The sequence below is a fragment of the Molossus molossus genome, unplaced genomic scaffold, assembly GCF_014108415.1.
Source record: "Molossus molossus isolate mMolMol1 unplaced genomic scaffold, mMolMol1.p scaffold_m16_p_22, whole genome shotgun sequence".
Classification (NCBI taxonomy): domain Eukaryota; kingdom Metazoa; phylum Chordata; class Mammalia; order Chiroptera; family Molossidae; genus Molossus; species Molossus molossus.
Window position 1 is genome coordinate 32981281 of NW_023425358.1, and position 21021 is coordinate 33002301.

The 21021-nt window shown below is 41.7% G+C and overlaps 1 protein-coding gene across 1 annotated transcript; it reads right to left on the bottom strand.

Moving 5' to 3' along the window:
• Positions 1–18284: 18284 nt before the first annotated feature.
• Positions 18285–20733, bottom strand: LOC118640395 (disintegrin and metalloproteinase domain-containing protein 1a-like). Its single transcript, XM_036277297.1, is given in 2 exon segments — positions 18285–20204; positions 20206–20733. Coding segments are annotated over 2 exon segments (2448 nt in total).
• Between the last annotated feature and the right edge of the window lie 288 nt (positions 20734–21021).

Consider the following 21021-nt stretch of genomic DNA (forward strand, 5'->3'; position numbering starts at 1 on the left):
CAATTTTAGGAGGTTCTGAAGGATGTTTTTTCTGTAGTTCAGTTGTATTTCACATATTTATTATTTTTGTTACAGATGATTCACCTTTTTCCCCCATTGACACCCTCCTCTGAACCTCCCCATCCCCAAGCATTGTTGTCTGTGTCCATGGTTATGCATGCATGCATACATATAAGTTCTGTGGTTTACCTCTTCCCTCCTTGCCCCATCCCCCTTTTCTGAGGGTTGTCAGTCTGTACCCTACTTCTATGTCTCTGGGTGTATTTTGTTTATCAGCTTGTTTAGTTCATTATATTCCACAAATAAGTAAGATCATAATTTCTTTCTCTGATTGGCTTGTTTCGCTTAGGATAATACTCTCCAGGTCCCTTAATGTCATCTCAAAGGATAAGAGATCTTTCTTACAGCTGCATAGTATTCCATTGTGTATATGCACCACAGTTTTTGTATCCACTCATCTACTGATGGACATTTGGGCTGTTTCTAGATCTTAGCTATTGTAAATACTGCTGTTATGAACATGGGGGTACCTATATTCTTTCTGATTGGTGTTTCAGACTTCTTAGGGTATATTCCTAGAAGTGGGATCACTGGGTCAAATGGCAGTTCAATTTTTAATTTTTTGAGGTAACACCATATGGTTTTCCATAGTGGCTGCACCAGTCTGCATTCCCACCAGCAGTGTTCTAGAGTCCCCTTTTCTCCACACCCTCGCCAACACTTGTTGTTTGATGATTTGTTGATGGCAGCCATTCTGGCAGGTGTGAGGTGATTGTCATTTTGATTTACATCTCTCTGATGAATTGTGATGTTGGACTTTTTTCATATGTCTCTTGGCCATTTGTAAGTCCTTTTTGGAGAAGTGTCTGTTTAGGTCCTATGCCCATTATTTACTTGAGTTATTTGTTTTCCTTTTCTTGAGTTGTATGAGCACTCTATATATTTTGGAAATTAACCTCTTATCTGATGTATCATTGGCAATTATGCTCTCCCATATAGTGGGTTCCATTTCCATTCTGATGGTTGTTTCTTTTGCTGTGGAGAAGCTTTTGAGTTTGATGTAGTCCCACATGTTCATTTTTTTCCATTTTTGCCTTAGGCGTTGTATCAGTAAAAATTCTGCTGCTTGTGATGTCTGAAATTTTGTTGCCTGCATTTTCTTCTAGAATTTTTATGGATTCACAAGTCACATTTAAGTCTTTTATCCATTTTGAGTTTATTCTTATGTATGGTGTAAGTTGGTGGTCTAGCTTCATTTTTTTACATGCAGTTATCCAATTTTCCCAGCACCATCTATTGAAGAAGCTGTCTTTACTCCACTGTATGCTCTTGCCACCTTTGTCAAATATTGATTGAGCATAATGACTTGGGTCAATTTCTGGGTTCTCTGTTCTGATCCATTGATCCATATACTTGTTCTTGTGCCAGTACCAGGCTGTTTTGATTATGATGGCTTTATAGTATAACATATCTGGTATTGTGATCCCTCCTACTTTGTTCTTCTTTTTCAAGACTGCTGTGGCTATTCGGTGTCCTTTTTGGTTCCATATAAAGTTTTGGAGTATTTGTTCTAGTTCTGTGAAATATGGCGTTGGTATTTTGATGGGGGATTGCATTGAATCTATAGATTGCTTTGGGTAGTATAGACATTTTATTTATTTATTTTTTATTTATTTATTTTTTATCCTCACCCAAGGACATTTTTACATTTATCTTCAGACAGAGTGGGAGGGAGAGAGGGAGGAAGAGAGAGAGAGAGAGAGAGAGAAATTGATGTGGGAGAGACACATTGAGTGGTTGCTATTCACACCAACCTGGGCCAGGGACAAACTGCAACCAAGGTACGTGCCCTTAGTGGGAACTGAACCCGGGACTCTCTTGTCCACAGACTGACGCTCAAACCGCTGAGCCAAATTGGCCAGGGCTGCTTTGAATTCTTTATCTGTCAAATTTCTTTCTTCCATTTCATGTACTTCCTTTTCTGGTGATTCCTCCTTTACTTTTATTTGGGTGTTGTTTCTTTGTCTACCCATTTTAGCAATCTGGTAGTCCTAGGCCTGCTGAGGGATATTGGGATGTGTGGACAGGTCAGTGTGTATCAAATAAGGCTGCTGTGCCTCCCAGACTATTTTAGGGTATGGCACCTCTTGGCTGCAGTGGGTCCTGGCAGATTGACAACTGGTGGCTGGTATGGGTCTTTATGGTAGGCACTGCTGGGGTACACACGTCCAGCCAGTGCTTTGCTGGGGCATGTGGGTCCAGCCAGTGCACTCCTGGGATGCGTAAGTCCTACTCGTGCAGTGCTGGGGCACCCTACTGCCTGGTGGGGCTCAGCTCCTGATCAGCTACTGCTGATACTGCTGGAGGTGAGTGTCAGCTTCCAGTTTGCACTGCTGCTGCTGCTGCTTTTGCCAGGGGGTGCTCTCAGCTCCCAATCCACTGCTGCTGTTGGAGCTGAGGATGCTCAGCTCCCAGGACTTTGCTGCTGATGAGGGAAGGACTCCACTCCAAATCTGCTGCTGCAGTTGTTGGGAGTGGGTCTCGGCTGCCCAAGCCTTGCTGCTGCTTGGGCTGGGACACTGCTCCTGATCAGCCTCTGCTGATGCTGCTGCAGGTGTGTCTCGGCTCCTGAGTGTCAGCTGCTGTTGAGGGTGGTGATCCACTCCTGCCCAGTCTCTGTTGCTGTGGGGGAACGTACTGGACTCCCAAGCTGGTGCTACTGCTGCTGGGGGTGGTGCTTGGTTCTGATGAGGCTGCTGTCATGGGTGATGGTGCTCGGCTCCCGGCTGGTTGTGGCTTCTGCAGCTGGCACCTTGACAGTGCTACTACTCTGCGCTGGTCTGCATTGATACAGTGGGATCCACTGGTCCAATGGTGCAAGGCGCACTGGTGGACTCAGGTCACTTAGCCCTAGCTGCTCCTGCTGCCTCCTCCCAGATAAGACCAGGGATCTTCCAAAATGGTGGTGCCTCCTGGCTGCGCAAGGAGAAGTATCCTGACAAGATGCTTACTGCAACAGCCAGCTGCTCCCCTTCCACAGCACAGGAACCCTCTGCCCCATGTTTCTGCACTGCTCAAGGTTGCTCATCCATACTCATGTCCACTCACACTCTCTCTCACACTCACTCACAGTCTTACACACTCACCCTTGCTCTGGTCCTGCCCACCGCCATCTTTTTTCTAGTTGTAATTTTTTATGTGGTTGTGGGAGGAGGTGAGTGCCCTGTTTACCTATGCCACCATCTTGACCAGAAGTTCAAATAATCCTTTCTTTTGCTTCAAATTAATAATATACCATTTTCCTTGTATGAGCATGTCATAGGCCACATTTCCTTCCTTCCTTCCTCCCTTCCTTCCTTCCTTCCTTCCTTCCTTCCTTCCTTCCTTCCTTCCTTCCTTCCTTCCTTCCTTCCTTCCTTCCTTCTTTCTTTCTTTCTTTCTTTCTTTTCCTCACCAAAGGACATTTTTCCATTCTTTGTTCAGATAGAGCGGGAGGGAGAGAGAAAGAGAAACATTCACGTGAAAGGGACACATCAAGTGGTTGCCACCCACACAGCCCAACCAGGGCCGGGGACAAACTGCAACCGAGATACATGCCCTTAGCGGGAACCGAACCCAGGTCTCTCCGGACTGCAGGCCGATGCTCTAACCACTGAGCAACTGGCTAGGGCTCTGCTTATTTTTTTAATCTTTATTGTTGAATGTAGAATGTATTACAGATGTTCCACATTTTTCCCCCATTGACCCCCTCCTCCCCACTCCCACCCCCCTCCCGCCTTTTCCCACACTATTGTCTGTGTCCCTTTGAGGTTAGTCAGTCTAGCAATGAATTTGTCCTTCTTAATCCCTTCACCTTTTTCACCCATTCGCCCAACCCCCTCCCATCTGGCAACCAACAAAATGTTCTCTGTATCTATGAGAATGTTTCTGTTCTACCTGTTCATTTTGTTTGTAGATTCCATTGTTGATAGATATGTATTCATTGCCATTTTGTTTGTTCATATATTTTATCTTTTTCTTCAAAAAGACCCTTCATCATTTCATATAATAACGGTTTGGTGGTGATGAACTCCTTTAACTTTTCCTTGTCTGGGAAACTCTGTATGGCCATCGATTCTAAATGACAGCTTTGCAGGATAGAGTAATCTTGGTTGTAGGTTCTTGCTTTACATCACTCTGAATATTTCTTGCCACTCCCTTCTGGCCTGCAAAATTTATTTTGAGAAATCAGCTGACAGCCTTATGGGAACTCCCTTGTAGGTGACTAGCTGCCTTTCTCTTGCTGCTTTAAAGATTCTCTCTTTGTCTTGAACCTTTTGCATTTTGATGATGATGTGTCTTGGTTTGGGCCACTTGGGGTTCATCTTGTTTGGGACTCTTTGTGCTTCCTGGACTTGTATGTCTGTTTCCTTCACCAATTTAGGAAAGTTTTCTGCCATTATTGTTTCAAACAGGTTTTCGATTTCTTGTTCTTTCTCTTCTCCTTCTGGCACCCCCAAGATGCAAATGTTGGCACGCTTGAAGTTGTCCCAGAGGCTCCTTACACTATCCTCATTTTTTTGGATTCTTTTTTCTTTTTGCTGTTTTGATTGGGTGTTTTTTACTTCCTTATATTCCAAATCGATGGTTTGCTTCTTGGCTTTACCTACTCTACTATTGAATCTGTGTAAATTATTCTTTTTTTTTTTTTTGAAATTTTATTTATTTATTTATTTTTTTGTTACAGATATTTTACCTTTTTACCCCATTGGCACCCCCCACCCCCACCCCCTCAACCCTGTCCCCGGCTTAGTTGTCCATGTCCATTGGTCATGCATACATGCATATAAGTTCTGTGGTTTATCTCTTCCCACCCCCCCCACCCCCCATCCCCTCTTCTGAGGGATGTCAGTCTGTACCCCACTTCCATGTGTCTGGGTCTACTGTATTCCTCAGACTGTTATGTTCATTATATTCCATATATAAGTGAGATCATGTGGTATTTGTCCTTCTCTGCTTGGCTTCTTTCACTTAGGATAATACTTTCCAGGTCCCTCCATGTCGTCTCAAAGGATAAGAGATCTTTCTTTCTTACCGCTGCATAGTATTCCATTGTGTATATGTACCACAGCTTTTTGATCCATTCGTCTACTGGTGGACACTTGGGCTGTTTCCAGATCTTAGCTATTGTAAATAGTGCTGCTATGAACATGGGGGTACATATATTCTTCCTGATTGGTGTTTCAGGCTTCTTAGGGTATATTCCCAGCAGTGGGATCACTGGGTCAAATGGAAGTTCAATTTTTAATTTTTTGAGGTAGCACCATATTGTTTTCCATAGCGGCTGCACCAGTCTGCATTCCCACCAGCAGTGTATTAGAGTCCCCTTTTCTCCACACCCTCGCCAACACTTGTCGTTTGATGATTTGTTGATGGCGGCCATTCTGACAGGTGTGAGGTGATACCTCATTGTTGTTTTAATTTGCATCTCTCTGATGATTAGTGATGTTGAGCATTTCTTCATATGTCTCTTGGCCATTTGTATGTCCTGTTTGGAGAGGTGTCTATTCAGCTCCTCTGCCCATTTTTTAATTGGGTTCTTTGTCTTCCTTTTGTGGAGTTGTATGAGCACTCTGTATATATTGGAAATTAACCCCTTATCTGATACATCATTGGCAATGATGTTCTCCCATACAGTGGGTTGCCTTTCCATTTTGATGATTGTTTCTTTTGCTGTGCAGAAGCTTTTTAGTTTGATGTAGTCCCATGTGTTCATTTTCTCCTTTATTTCTGTTGCCTTAGGTGATGTATCAGTGAAAATTCTGCTCCGTATGATGTCCGAAATTTTGTTGCCTACATTTTCTTCTAGAATTTTATGGATTCACGGGTCACATTTAAGTCTTTTATCCATTTTGAGTTTATTTTTGTGTATGGTGTAAGTTGATGGTCTAGTTTCATTTTTTTGCATGTAGCTGTCCAATTTTCCCAACACCATTTATTAAAGAGGCTGTCTTTACTCCACTGTATGCTCTTGCCACCTTTGTCAAATATTAATTGAGCGTATTGCCTTGGGTCTATTTCTGGGTTTTCAGTTCTGTTCCACTGGTCTATATGCCTGTTCTTGTGCCAGTACCAGGCTGTTTTGGTTACAGTCGCTTTGTAGTATAACCTGATATCTGGTATTGTGATCCCTCCAACTTTGTTCTTCTTTTTCAAGATTGCTGTGGCTATTCGGGGTCTTTTTTGGTTCCATATGAACTTTTGAAGTATTTGTTCTAGTTCTATGAAATATGTCGTTGGTATTTTGATGGGGATTGCATTGAATCTATAGATTGCTTTGGGTAGTATGGACATTTTAATTATGTTAATTCTTCCAATCCATGAACAGGGTATGTGCTTCCACTTCTTTATATCTTCCTCTATTTCTTTTTTCAATGACCTGTAGTTTTCTGCAAATAGGTCCTTTACTTCATTGGTTAAGTTTATTCCTAGGTATCGTAATTTTTTTGGAGCGATGGTAAATGGGATTGTTTTTTCAGTTTCTCTTTCTGTGAGTTCATCATTGATGTACAAGAATGCTGTCGATTTCTTGACGTTAATTTTGTATCCTGCTACTTTGCCAAATTCATTTATTAAGTCTAATAGATTTTTGATGGAGTCTTTAGGGTTTTCTATGTACAATATCATGTCATCTGCAAATAATGACAGTTTCACTTCCTCCTTTCCAATTTGGATCCCTTTTATTTTTTCTTCATGTCTGATTGCTGTGGCTAAGACTTCCAGTACAATGTTAAATAAGAGTGGCGAAAGTGGACATCCCTGTCTTGTTCCTGTTCTTAATGGAAATGTTTTTAGTTTCTGTCCATTGAGTATGATGTTGGCTGTAGGTCTTTCATATATGGCCTTTATTATGTTGAGATATGATCCCTCTATTCCTACATTGCTGAGCGTTTTTATCAGAAATGGATGCTGGATTTTGTCGAATGCTTTTTCAGCATCTATTGATATGATCATGTGGTTTTTATTCTTCATTTTGTTTATGTGGTGTATCACGTTTATTGATTTGCAAATATTGTACCAGCCTTGCATCCCTGGAATGAATCCCACTTGGTCGTGGTGAATAATTTTTTTGATGTATTTCTGGATCCGATTTGCTAGTATTTTGTTCAGGATTTTGGCGTCTATGTTCATCAGGGATATTGGCCTGTAGTTTTCTTTCTTCGTAGTGTCTTTTTCTGGTTTTGGAATTAGAATTATGCTGGCCTCATAGAATGTGGTTGGAAGTCTTCCTTCTTCTTGAATTTTTTGAAATAGTTTGAGGAGAATGGGTGTTAGTTCTTTTTTGAATGTTCGGTAAAACTCCCCTGTGAAACCATCTGGGCCTGGGCTTTTGTTTGCTGGGAGAGTCTTGATTACCTCTTCAATTTCCTTAGTTGTTATTGGTCTGTTCAAGTTTTCTATCTCTTCCGGGAATAGTTTTGGGAGACTGTGTGTTTCTAGAAATTTGTCCATTTCGCTGAGATTGTCGAATTTGTTGCCATATAGTTGTTCATAGTAGTTGTTAACGATCTTTTGTATTTCCGTGGTGTTGGTTGTTACTTCTCCTCTTTCATTTCTGATTTTGTGTATTTGGGTTCTCTCTCTTTGTTTCTTGGTGAGTCTAGCTAAGGGTCCATCTATCTTGTTTATCTTTTCGAAAAACCAGCTCTTTGTTTCATTGATCCTTTGAATTGTTTTTTTGGTCTCTATGTCATTTATTTCTGCTCTGATCTTTACTATTTCCTTCCTTCTACTTGCTCTGGGGTTTTCTTTTTGTTTGCTTTCTAATTCTTTAAGCTGTGAGGTTAGACAGTCAATTAGAAATTTTTCTTGTTTTTTGAGGTAGGCCTGTAGTGCTATGAACTTCCCTCTCAGAACTGCTTTCGCTGCATCCCATAGATTTTGTGTTGTTGTGTGTTCATTTTCATTGGTTTCCAGGAAGTTTTTAATTTCTTCCTTGATCTCCTCGGTGACCCATTCATTGTTTAATAACATGCTATTTAGCCTCCATGTGTTGAAATGTCTTTGCATGTTCTTGTTGCAATTGATTTCTAGTTTCATGCCATTGTGATCTGAGAAGATGCTTGATATGATTTCAATCTTCTTGAACTTGTAGAGATTTAGTTTGTGTCCTATCATGTGGTCTATCTTTGAGAATGTTCCATGTGCACTTGAGAAGAATGTGTATTCTGTAGTTTTGGGGTGTAATTCTCTGTAGATATCTATTAAATCCATTTGGTCTAGTGCTTCATTTAGATTCTCTGTTTCCTTGCTAATTTTTTGCCTAGAGGATCTATCCAGTGCTGTCAACGGGGTGTTGAAGTCCCCTGCTATGATTGTATTGTTGTCGATTTCTCCTTGGAAGTCCTCCAGAAGATTTTTAATATATTTTGGTGCTCCTATATTGGGTGCATATATGTTTATCAAGGTCATATCTTCCTGTTGGATATATCCTTTCAATATTATGTAGTGGCCGTCTTTGTCTCTAGTTATGGTCTTCATTTTGAAATCTATTTTATCAGATATGAGAATTGCTACCCCAGCTTTTTTTTGCTTTCCATTTGCTTGGAAAATTTTTTTCCATCCCTTCACTTTCAACCGATGTGAGTCTTTTGTTGAGAGGTGGGTCTCTTGTAAACAACATATAGATGAGTCATGCTTTCTTATCCAATCAGCTACTCTGTGTCTCTTTATGGGAGCATTCAATCCATTTACGTTTAAGGTGATTATTGATATGTACTTATTCATTGCCATTTTTTTTGGTTCTATTTTTCTTCCCATTTCTACTGCTAATTACAGCAGTCCTTTTAACATTTCTTGCAGTGCTGGTTTGGTGCTAATGTATTCCCTTAGCTTTTTTTTGTCTGGGAAGCTCTTTATTTGATCTTCTATTTTGAATGATAGCCTTGCTGGGTAGAGTAGTCTTGGATTCAGATTCTTGTTTTTCATGACTTTGATTACTTCATGCCATTCTCTTCTGGCCTGTAGTGTTTCTTGTGAGAAGTCAGCTGAGAGCCTTATGGGGTTCCCTTTGTAGGTAACCTGTTGCTTATCTCTTGCTGCTTTTAGGATTCTCTCTTTGTCTTTAATTTGTGGCATTTTAATTACTATGTGTCTTGGTGTGGGCCTGTTTGGGTTCTTCTTACTTGGGACTCTCTGTGCTTCTTGAACTTGAATGCCTTCTTCCTTCACCAAATTAGGGAAGTTTTCTCTCACTATTTTTCTGAATATATTCTCTATCCCTTGCTCCTTTTCTTCTTCTTCGGGGACTCCTATGATGCGAATATTATTACGTTTCCAGTTGTCCCATAGTTCTCTTAAGCTGTCTACCTGTTTTTTAATAGTTTTTTTCCTTTTGTTTTTCTGATTGGTTGATTTTTTCTACCCTGTCTTCTAATTCACTGATCCGGTCCTCAGCTTCCCCTACTCTGCTTTTTAAACCTTCCAATGTGTTTTTCATTTCGGATATGTCATTTTTTATCTCTTCTTGTTGGTTTTTAATTTCCATTTGGCTTATTTTCAGTGTCTCTATGTCCTTACTCATGCTGTTCAGCTTCCTCAAGATCATGGCTCTGAATTCTAGCTCTGTTAACATGCCTAATTGCTCCACATTGATCTCATCTTCGGTGGAGGTGTCTTGCTCTTTCATTTGGCTTCTGTTTCTGTGTTTCACCATTTTAGCTATCACTGTGGGCTTTGGAGCCTGTCAAGTTCTCCCTGTGGGTGTTGGTGTTCTGCTGTTTGTGGCTCCCTCTCCTGTGTTTAGATGAGTGAGGGAGGACCCGCGTTGAACACCACTGTCAAGTCTTACTTTCCTGGTTAAAGTTGCCAGCCCAGGAAACGTACTGTTATCCTCTAGCTTTTGCCTGGAGGCTAGCAGTCTAGGTTAATTGATCAGTTTTGGGTTGTCAGTTGATTGAAAAACTCCCTCTGGTGCTCAGCCAAGGGGCTTTCAGGAGGGTGGGGCAGATGCTGGTTGTTAGTGAGCCTCAATTAGCACTTCAATGGCCCACAGGGTGGGGTTGGATCTCTGAGGGAGGGGCTGCTGCCTCTCCCCAGAGCCCTGGGAAGGAGCAATGTGGCCACCGTCCTGTGTGGCTGCACTCAGCCAAAGCTCTGAGCGCCCTCCAAACCCCGAGTGTCCCGACACAGTTCCAGTCTAGTCCGCCCTCCCTCCGCCGGAGTCCAAGGTGGGTGGCTGTGGCTGTTTCAGCCTCTGTCCCGACTCTGCGCTGCGGGGCCACCTGGGAGTGTAACCTGCGGGCGCCGCTTACAGCTAAGGCCGCTGCCGAGCTGCCGGAGCTGCCAAGCTGCCGACCGTGCACTCCCAGCCCCGTCTCGCGCCTTCGCAAGCCTACCGGGATGGAGTCAGTGTCCCTCGTTGTATGGTCCTCGCAAGCTGCTTTTCTGTTGCTTTTTCCTGTCGATTTGTCTGTGTTATAGTTGTAATTCCAGTTTGGTTCTGGGAGACGGTCTGTGTAGCTCCGTTCACTCCGCCGCCATTTTTCGGTCCTGTGTAAATTATTCTTTATTTCAGTTAATGCCTTCTTCAATTCTGACTGTGCATCCATAATTTCTGACTGGTCCTTTTTTATGCTCTTGAAGTTCTCACTAAGTTCACTGAGGTTCTCACTGAGTTCATTGAGTATCCTTATAAGCAGTATTTTGAACTCAGCATCTGTTAGGTTGCTTATCTCCATTTCGCTTAGTTCTTTTCTTGGGGTTTTGTTCTGTTCTTTCATTTGGGACCTGTTTATTTGTCTCCTCATTTTGGCTGCCTCCCTGTGTTTGTTTCTGTGTATTACTTAAGGAGCAGTATGGGGCTAGCTGAGACCAGGTGCTGCTCGTTTGAAAGAGTTTAGGAAAAACCTGAAGCAGGATCCAGGACAGGCCAATCCTATGCTTAAGCAAGTGGCAACAGCTTGGGTGGGCCTGAAAGTTGGGTGGGGCGGGGTGGGGCGGGGCCTCAGGGAGTCACCAGGGTGGGGCTACCTGTGTGAGCCAGGTGCTGGAGTTTCAGATATGGGGGCTGTCTGCCGCCCCAGGGAAATGCTCACCAAAGGAACAAAGGCCTCTGACAGCACATTTGTCCCGGAGAAAGCCCCCTCTCCAGCCCTCGCTCCAGTGCCAAACAGATCAGTTCTTCCCTGTATGTCTCTGGTGCCCCTCGAGCTGCCTCCCCTCCAAGCTTAGAGGGAGAGAGTCCGATAAGTCCATGCGCGGGCCCTTTAAGGAGCTGCCTGTGGCTCCAGCCGCTTCAGCCTCCCTGAGCCTCAGTTCCTGCTAGTTTTTCCAGCCAGAAGTAATGGGGATTCTCTTCCTGGCACTGGAACCCTGAGCGGGGCACCTGGTATGGGACGGGGTCCCCCTCAGTCCTCAGGAAGGACCTTCCCAGCCGAGGTATCCTCCTGCTTTTTATCCGCCACACGTGGGTGTGGGACCAGCCCATCCGCCTCCGCCCCTCCTACCAGTCTGGATGTGGCTGCTGCTTTAATTCCGTAGTTGTAGGCCTTCCATTCAGCTTGATTTCAGGTGGTTTTGAATGACGGTTGTTCTGTAGTTTAGTTGTAACTGTGATGTGGTTGTGGAAGGTCGCGATACCGCGTTTACCTACCCGCCATCTTGACTGGAAGTCTCTGCTATTTCTTTTCGTTCTCTGAATACCACTAGGTTCCTAGGGATGACTATCTCCTAATAAAGGTGTATCCTGTGAAGTATAGTTAATACCAGCAATAAGATGACATATAACTTAATATGGAAAGGGCCATTCTCAAGCATCCCATCTGGGGATTTCTGGAATAAAAATCACTTCATATTTTATTTATGAACCATTTCATAGAAGAAAGAGTTGGGGGTAGGGTAAAGTAACTAATTGGGATTGTCCTGTCATGACCCAAGTGAAATAGCTAGTGATCCCAGACCTCTGTCTCTCATTTGCCTTCCTGGGACTCAAATATTTGTCTGTGACACGGTCATTTGCCCAAAGCTTAAAGTTATGCTGCATGCCAGAAGAACAGTTGCTCCCATCCCTGAGTATTTTATGATGACACCTGCCTTTTGGCTGTGTTTCTTCTTATTCCTGTTGTGTTCTTTCTTTAGGAGTATCCTTGCTTTGCAACTTCCCTCAAAGAACAAAAGTTTTAATGTTTATTAGCTATACTCCTGCTCTCTCTTTCCTTTTTCTTCTCCTTCTCCCTCCCCCCTCTTTCTAAAATCAGTAAAAACATAATTGCAGGTGAAAATTAAGGAAAAAAAACAATACTTCAGTGAGACTTTTCATCCACACCCCACCCAAAATGACAAAATTCTACTCAAGAATGAAGTTTGAGCTCACAACTAACATCATATTCATTGCTGAAAAACTGAGGGTTTTTTTCTGTAAGATCAGGAACAAGACAAGGATGCTTACTGTCACCACTTTTATTCAACATAGTTTTGGAAGTCCTAGCCAGAGCAGTTAGGCAAGAAAAATAAATAAAAGGCATTCAAATTGGAAAGGAAGAAGTAAAACTGTCACTACTTCAGATGATGTGATATCATATATAGAAAATCCTAAAGACTCCAGAAAAAAACTGTTGAAAATGAATAAACTAAAACTAATAAACAAATTCAGTTAATTTGCAAGATACAAATTTAATATAAAAATGTTGTGCTTCAGCCCTGGATGGTTTTGCTCAGTGATTAGAGCATCGGCCTGCAGACCAAAGAGTTGTGGGTTCGATTCCGGTCAGGGGCACATACCCCAGTTGTGGTTCGTCCCTAGCCGTGGTTGGGGCCGTGAGGGAGGCAACCAGTCAATGTGTCTCTCACATCGATGTTTCTCTTTCTCTCCCCCTCCCACTCTGTCTGAAGATATTTGAAAAAATATCCTCCAGTGAGGATTAAAAAAAAAAATGTTGCCCTGGCTATTTTGGCTTAGCAGTTAGTGTCGGCCCATGGATCAATGAATCACAGGTTCGATTCCAGTCAAGGGCATGTACCTTGGTTGCAGTTCATCCCCGGCCCTGGCTGGGATCATGTGGGAGGCAACTACTCGATGTGTCCCTTTCACGTTGATGTTTCTTCCTCTCTCTCTCTTCCTCCCACTCTATTCTGAACAAAAGTGGAAGAATGTCCTCGGGTGAGGATAAAAAAAAAAGTGTTGCATTTCAATACACTAATAACAAACTATCAGAAAGAGAAATTAAGAAAACAATCCCATTTATAATTTCATCAGAAAGAATAAAATACCTAGGAATAAATTTAACCAAGGAGGTGAAAGACTTGTACACTGAAAACTGTAAGACTAATATTATAGAAATAAACTGAAGAAGACACAAGTAAATTAAAACATATTTCATGCTCATGGGTTGGAAGAATTAATACTGTTAAAATGTTCATGCTACCCTAAGAAATCTACAGATTCAAAATGAACCCTATAAAAATTCTAATGATATTTTCACAGAAAACTACAAACAATCCTGAAATATGTGTGGAACCACAAAAGACACCAAGTAGTCAAAGCAATCTTGAGAAAGCAAAGCTGGAAGCATCACACTTCCTGATTTCCAGAGCTATATAATCAAAACAGTATGGGCCCTGGCCTGGTAGCTCAATTGTTAGAGTATGATCCTGATACTCTAAGGGTGTAGATTTGATCCTTTATTGGTACATAGAAGAATGAACCAGTAAATGCATAAATAAGTGGAATAACAAGTCGATGTTTTTCTCTCTCTCCCTTCCTCTCACAATCAATCAAATAAATAAATAATTTTTAAAAATAATGTGGTATTGGCATGTAAGCAGATACATAGCTCAATGAAACAGAATAGAAAGTCCAGAAATAAACCCACACATATACAGACAATTAATTTACAACAAAAGAGCCAAGAATATACAATGGGGAAGAGAAAACTGGACAGCCTCATGGAAAAAAATCTGGACCACTGTCTTACACAATACACAAAAATTAACTCAAAATGAATTAAAGACTTGAACATACAACCAGAAACCATAAAACTTTTAGAGGAAAATGTAGGTGGTAAGCTCCTTGACATAAGTCTTGGCAGTTCTTTGGATTTGACACCAAAGTCAACAAAATAAAAAATAAATATATGGAACTATGTCAAACTAGAAATCTTCTGTACAGCAAAGGAAACCATCAACAAAATGAAAAGACACCCTACTGAATAGGAAAAAATATTTGTCAATTATATATCTGATAAGAGATTAATATCCAGAATGTGTAAAGGACTCATACAAACCTGCCTAGTTTGGCTCAGCAATTAGAGTGTTGTCTCATAGACCAAAAAGTTGCAGGTTCAATTCTGGTCAAGAGCATGTACCTGGGTTGTGGGTTAGATCCCTGGCCCTGGTCAGGGTCATATGGGAAGCAACCAATCAATGCGTCTTTATCATATTGATGTTTCTCCCTTTTCCTCTTCCTCTCTCCCTCTCCCTCTCTCCCCTCCCCCCTCCTCTTCTCACCTCCCTCCCTCACTCTCTCCTTGTCTTCAACTCTCTAAAAATCGACGGGAAAATATCCTCATGTGAGGATTAACAACAACAAAAAACCTCATACAACTCGAAAACAAGAAAAAGTCAAATTAAAAAATGAGCAGAGGACCTGAATAGATATATCCCAGAGAAGATATATAGATGGCCAAGAGGTACATGAAAAGGTGCTCAACGTCACTAATCATCAGGGAAGTGCAAATCAAAACCTCACACCTGTTACAATGGCTGTTATCAGAAGGACCAAAAATAAGTGTTGGTGAGGATGTGGAGAAAAGGAAACCCTTATGCACTGTTGTTAGGAATGTAAATTGGTATAGGCGTTATGGGAAAACAGTATGGAGGTTTCTCAAAAAATTAAAAATAGAACTACCAAATGATCCAGCATTTCTACTCCTGGGTATTTATCCAAAGGAAACAAGAACAGTAACTCAAGCCCTGGCCAGTTTGGCACAGCGGTAGAGCATCGGCCTGTGGACCAGTGTGTTCCGGGTTCAATTTTGGCCAAGGGCACACGTACCTTGATTGCAGTTTGTCCCCAGCCCTGGTCGGGGTCATGCGGGAGGCAACCAGTGGATGTGTCCCTCCTCACAATGATGTTTCTCTCTCTCCCTTACTCTCCCTCTCTCACTACCTAAAGATATGTAGAAAAATATCCTCGGGTGAGGCTTAAAAAAATAATAAATAAATGAACTTATTTAAAAAAAACAGTAACTCAAAAAGATACCTGCACCTGCCCTGGCCATTTTGGCTCAGTGGTTAGAATGTCAGCCCGCGGACCAGAGAGTCCTGGGTTTGGTTCCCCTAAGGGCACGTACCTCAGTTACAGTTTTTCCCTGGCCCCGGTTGGGGTCGTGTGGGTGGCATCCACTCAATGTGTGTCTCTCACATCAATGTTTCTCTCTCCCTCCCTCCCACTCTATGTGAAGATAAATGCAAAAATGTCCTCAGATGAGGATAAAAAAAAAAAAGATACCTGCACTCGATGTTCATTGCAGCGTTATTTATAATAGCCAAGACATGGAAGTAACGTAGGTGTTCATCAATACATAAATAGATAAAGAAAATGATACACACACTCAATGGATTATATATACACACACACATGTCTATACATCTATATATACAATGGACTATATTTAGGCATAGAAAAGAAGGACGTCTTGCCATTTGCCACAATGTGAATGGACCTTGAGGGCATTGTACTAAGTAAAATAAGTTACATGGAGAAAGACAAATACCATATAATCTCACTCGTATGTAGAATCTAAAACAAACAAAAGAATGAACTCAGACAACAAATTAGTGGTTGCTAGAGGTGGGGGAAATGGGTGAATGTAGTCAGAAGGTACCAACCTTCAGTTATAAAATAAATAAATCCTGCGATATAATGTACATTATAGCAACCGTAGTTAGTTATATTATGTGTTTGTAAGTTGCTAAGAGAATAGATCTTAAAAGTTCTCATAAGAAAAAAATTGTAAAAAAAAGAAATTTGTAACTGTGCGGTGATGGGTGTTAACTAGACATATTGTGATCATTCACAGTATATACAAATATGAATCATTATGTTATATACCTAAAACTAATATGTTATATGTCCATTTTATCTCAATAAAAATAAAACAAACAGCAAGCTTAAAAAAATGAACTTTGGACATACCAAACATAAATTTTTATCAAATTAATATAATGCTTCATCTTCATTGTGGGCATGATTACATCCAGGTGAGGTTATGATAATGTGATCTGGGTTTTCAGTAACTAAAACCCAGGGAAGACAGGTAAAGGGTAACAATAAATCACCATCAGAGTTTTAGGGGGTGCAGCTGACTGGTCACAAATGACTACCAACAGATTATTAGAATGTGTCAGCATTTTTAAGAATTCCCCAAATATAATGGAGGAATCAGGTGAAATGATATACTTCCTAGAGATAGTCATACACAAGGCAGAATGAACTATTGTCACTTGAGCTTTTTAGGGAAGTGCTGACCATTGAACAGGGAGATTTAACAGAGTGAGTTACATCTGGTCACTCCTGCCCACATTAAAACTGGCCCCTCCCTTACCACAGTCTATGTTAACGAGGTTCACCCTTCAATTGCTAGAGTTTGAGGTCTTATAACCTTTTTATTACTTACTTGACTTTTTATAAATATTTAGCATTATTGCATCTGAGCAAGATTTTGATTGTGCTAGAGAGTGGCGAGAAGCATCCAGCCCAGGGAAATGATCTGGCACTGTATTTTAAGGCTAGCTCTAGTTAAATCCTTCACTTGGTAAACATTTATTAAACATCTACAATGTGTTGGGCCCACTATACTGAATTAGATAGCAACCAGCCACTCCATGCTATCAGCATGTAATAGGAGAAAAGACATTCTTAACAGTAATAACTACACAAGTTGAAGATTCGTAATGGTGGTCAATTAAGGGCACATTGTCTTCCTCATCACTTTTTACTAAAGGAAAAGACTCATAAGGTAGAGGAGACTGTAGATTGAGTCATGCCTCTGGAGATGTGTAGGTTCTACAACTTACTAGAATTTTCTTTGGTCTGTTTCCTCGTGTACACAATGGAGGTTTCATAAATCAGTTGGGAGGATTAAATTAAGAGAATGAATGTAAAGTGTTTAAACAAAGTTCCTGGCACATAATGAATAATGTTACTATTATACCTGCTTTGTGCTCTCTTAACAGAGAAGTATCTACAGCCTCCAAAGCTCTGCTACCTATATCTGGAGAGGTTCCTTCTGATATCAGTCAACAAGTTCGTAATTTCAATAAATAAATAAAAGAAAAATAGAAAAGACAAAATTTTAGTTTCATATATGTACTAAGCACTGTGATAGGGCCTCTGTACTGTTATAAAATTAGTATAAATTTAGTTTTCTAACCTTGGCTGATACTAATGAAACATGAGATAGCTGGATGACTGGAATTCATCCCAGGAAGACTAGTAAAGAGGAAGGACTATGAAAGCTTCTCTAAAATAAAAATCTTTTAGGTAAAAAGGGAGTATGGCTATAGGAGGGGCCTAGAAATACTGGAAGTAATAACTTGAATATGCATAAATCACGTTACACGTCTGCCAGCTTTGAAAAGTGAATGACTTCAACACTGGCCTCTCGACCCTGGGGCAGTCAGGGTCTTCCACTTTATCAGTTATAATCCCTCCCACAGAGTCCAGAACAAAACGGACTCAGTAACTACACCACATGGAATCTGAAGAGATGTTTAATCACAATAGGGTTTTATTTTTGTATTTAAAAACTCATTTCTTAACATACATTTATAGGGCAAATTAGAACAATCGGTCACATAAACAACTGCCCTCACGTAATAGGTAGTTGCTACTTGAAATAAAAACCCAGGTGACAGTAATAAATGCAGGCACATAAAATAGTATATATCAAACAGCTTGGATGAAAGATGGCCTGTCTTGAAAAAGTGTGTGGTGATTGCAAAAACTGGCCTGAGACAAGAAGACATTGATGTTAGAAGATGCATGTGAAGAATTCAAATGAAATGTGTAAAAACAAGGGTAGTAAAATATTTACTATTTTAAATAAATAAAACCTTAATTACTAAAATGAATAATGAAAGTGAGAGTATCCCTCTTCCCCAGTTAGTGTATTTTTGTAGACTGGATAATCCTAGTCAGAGCCATGGAGCTATCGATTCCCACTTCACCTTTGTGTCACTGAACCTCTACTTTCTGTTCAGTGCGTGAGGTGTTTCATATATTTGACTTTCTCCCACTACTTCTTTTATTCCTCTGGTTCTTCTTCTTCTTCTTCTTCCTCTTCTTCCTCTTCCTCTTCTTCCTCTTCCTCTTCTTCCTCTTCCTCTTCTTCCTCTTCCTCTTCTTCTTCCTCTTCTTCTTCCTCTTTTTTCGCTGATGGTTTTTCAACCTCTTCTACACTTTTAAAAACGAGGTACATAATAGTGATAACTGCTAATATTATGAATAAAAGCAGTAAGGATGCTAAGATTATTCTGTCAAAACTTTCTTTTTTGTTAGGCTTGCCACTGGCGGAACTTCCACTTGTGCCTTCATCTGGCTCACCAGGGGTACCACTGTCCACGCTACCACCCAGACCATCGGTTTTGCAGTCTGGGGGTGCATAGCCAGCCTCACAATGGCAGTGCTTTAAATCATTACAAATTCCTTTCGAATTACACATATTCTGTGGATTGCAATCATAATTCAAAACTGCATAATCAGTGCAGGAGTTCTCCTTACAGACTTTGTTTGGGGCACAAGCTGTGCCATACTGCACATCTTCAGAAGAAGAGGTAGCACCAGTGTTTAGGGAATTCATGCTCCAGCAGAACCCATCTTGATAAGGAATCTGGATCACTGAATAATTGCTTTTGAGCTTTGGTACTAATTTAATATTTGTACATATAATTTTTCCACACATCACATTCTCAGAATCACACTTAGTATATTGTGAGCCACCTTTATTGGAATGGCCACAGTTTCCAAACGGGTTTCCTTTGCTGTTAATCAGCTCGTAACAAACATTTGGAGCAGACTGTGAAAGTTCCCCAAAAGTTTCACTGCACTGATCATTAGGATTCCTGCACACACCGTTTGTACAGTAAAATAAGTTACATGGCGTACCATCTTGCTTGTGTCTATTTTGGGGACATTCTGCAGAGGTACCAGTACAATACTCTGGGAGGTCACATTCTCCCTTAGCCTGACGACATTTGATACCACCTGGTTCAAATTGGCAGGTATCGGTACAACAAAGTCCGTGACTACACTTTGCATTATCCTTGAAAGTACAGTTTTCATTACAGCATGGGGTACTATCACAAATAGCACCACAGTCACACTGCTCATTATCATCAACAACACCATCACCACATTTGTCAGCCCTACGCAAGCGGCCGATGAGCTGAGGGTTGTTAAACAGGCAGGCCCCTCTGTGCTCCTGGAGGAACTGATAGTAGTAGTCAGAACTGCAGTTGCTGAAGCCACTTTCTTTAGTGATGTTTTCATACATGAGGCAGAGGTGTTTACCTTTACAAATACAGGCCGAGTGGTCGTGCGGAATACCCAAGTTGTGGCCAAGCTCGTGGACCATGAGCGCTGCAAACAGGAGGACATCTTCATGATGGAAGGATTCGACAGCTGCTGCAAAACCACTTGAACAGGCACCATTGAGAAATGCCTGCCCCATACCCCGTTCAGGATGCTGTCCAACAATCATGTGGGCAACATCATGCTTCACACGATGGAGGAGCTTCTCTTGTCTCCAGCTATTGAAATTCCTGAGTGTAACTTGCAGGTCCCCTGGGACTTCTATGAGGTCCCCCTCGGTCCAAATCTCCATTCCAGCCAGCACCACCTCTGTGTTGATTTCCCTAGTGAAGCTGTTGGCCAGGGCAATGATGTCCATTACTCCGTGGACCGTCTCATTGACGTTACTGCCCCACATTTGGAACCGCTGCTTGTTGACCACGACAAACATCTCCACGTACTTGGTGTGTGACTGCAAGTAGGACAGCACCTGTAGACCGCGAGGCTTCCTGCTCCCTTGTAGCCGACTGGTGGACACCACTTGGCTGTCTTTGGAAGTGACATTGCAGGAGACTTGAGCTTGATGTGCCATGGTGTACAACACATGTTCAAACCGTTCTGAAGAGTCTATGGGTTTGATGCCGTAGGAGATTCCAGTCCTTGATCAGGATGCCCCTGAGGCCTGAACAGGTGTTGACAGAAACAAAAGAACCCGGGACTCCTTCTATGTAGCCTTCATAGTGACAGTCATGTGAGATTAAGGGTATTTCTTGTCCCAGGATGCCATCGTGGTAGCTGAAGACTGGAAAGTTATTGATAAAATAGTCTCTCTTCACCTTCAGGTGGATCAGCTGTTTCTGGCCCTGCATAAATATCACGTAAGATGCCTTTTCCACTGGCTCTTCCCTTCCCTCAACTGTCAGAGCCTTGGGGATGACTATTTCAAAGGAAGAGTAATGTGCTGAACCCAGGTCACAGTACAAGCTTGGCAGTAAACTCAGTACCAGCATCAGTGTGATCCCCAACCTGACACATGAAGATCCTGGCACCAGTGCCAGCCTCAAGCCCTTCATCTGGGGAGCCCAAGTCTGAAGCACTCCACTAGTCTTATACATACCCATGTGGTTCTTCTGTAGAGAAGACAAGGAGGAGGCAGAGTCCCTCACAGAGGTGGCCACTGACATCCCCTAGTTGATCAGTGGCTGATGCAGGGCCTATGACCTATGTCCATCAGCAGCAGTGATCCTTGACACCCAGACCCTTAGTCACAGGTATTAGCTCCAGATGTATGCTGGGTGCATAAAGGTACCTACTGCGTACTTCCAAGAGCAACTGCCTACCTATGGCTTTGTCCTTTCTAGTCTGTCTGATCTCTCTGTTATCCTTCAGATAGTTTTTTCTGTGGCTTCCTTCCGTAGCATTAGCTTTATTGATTCCTGGCTAAAGTCATCTGGGTATTACGGTGATGTAAT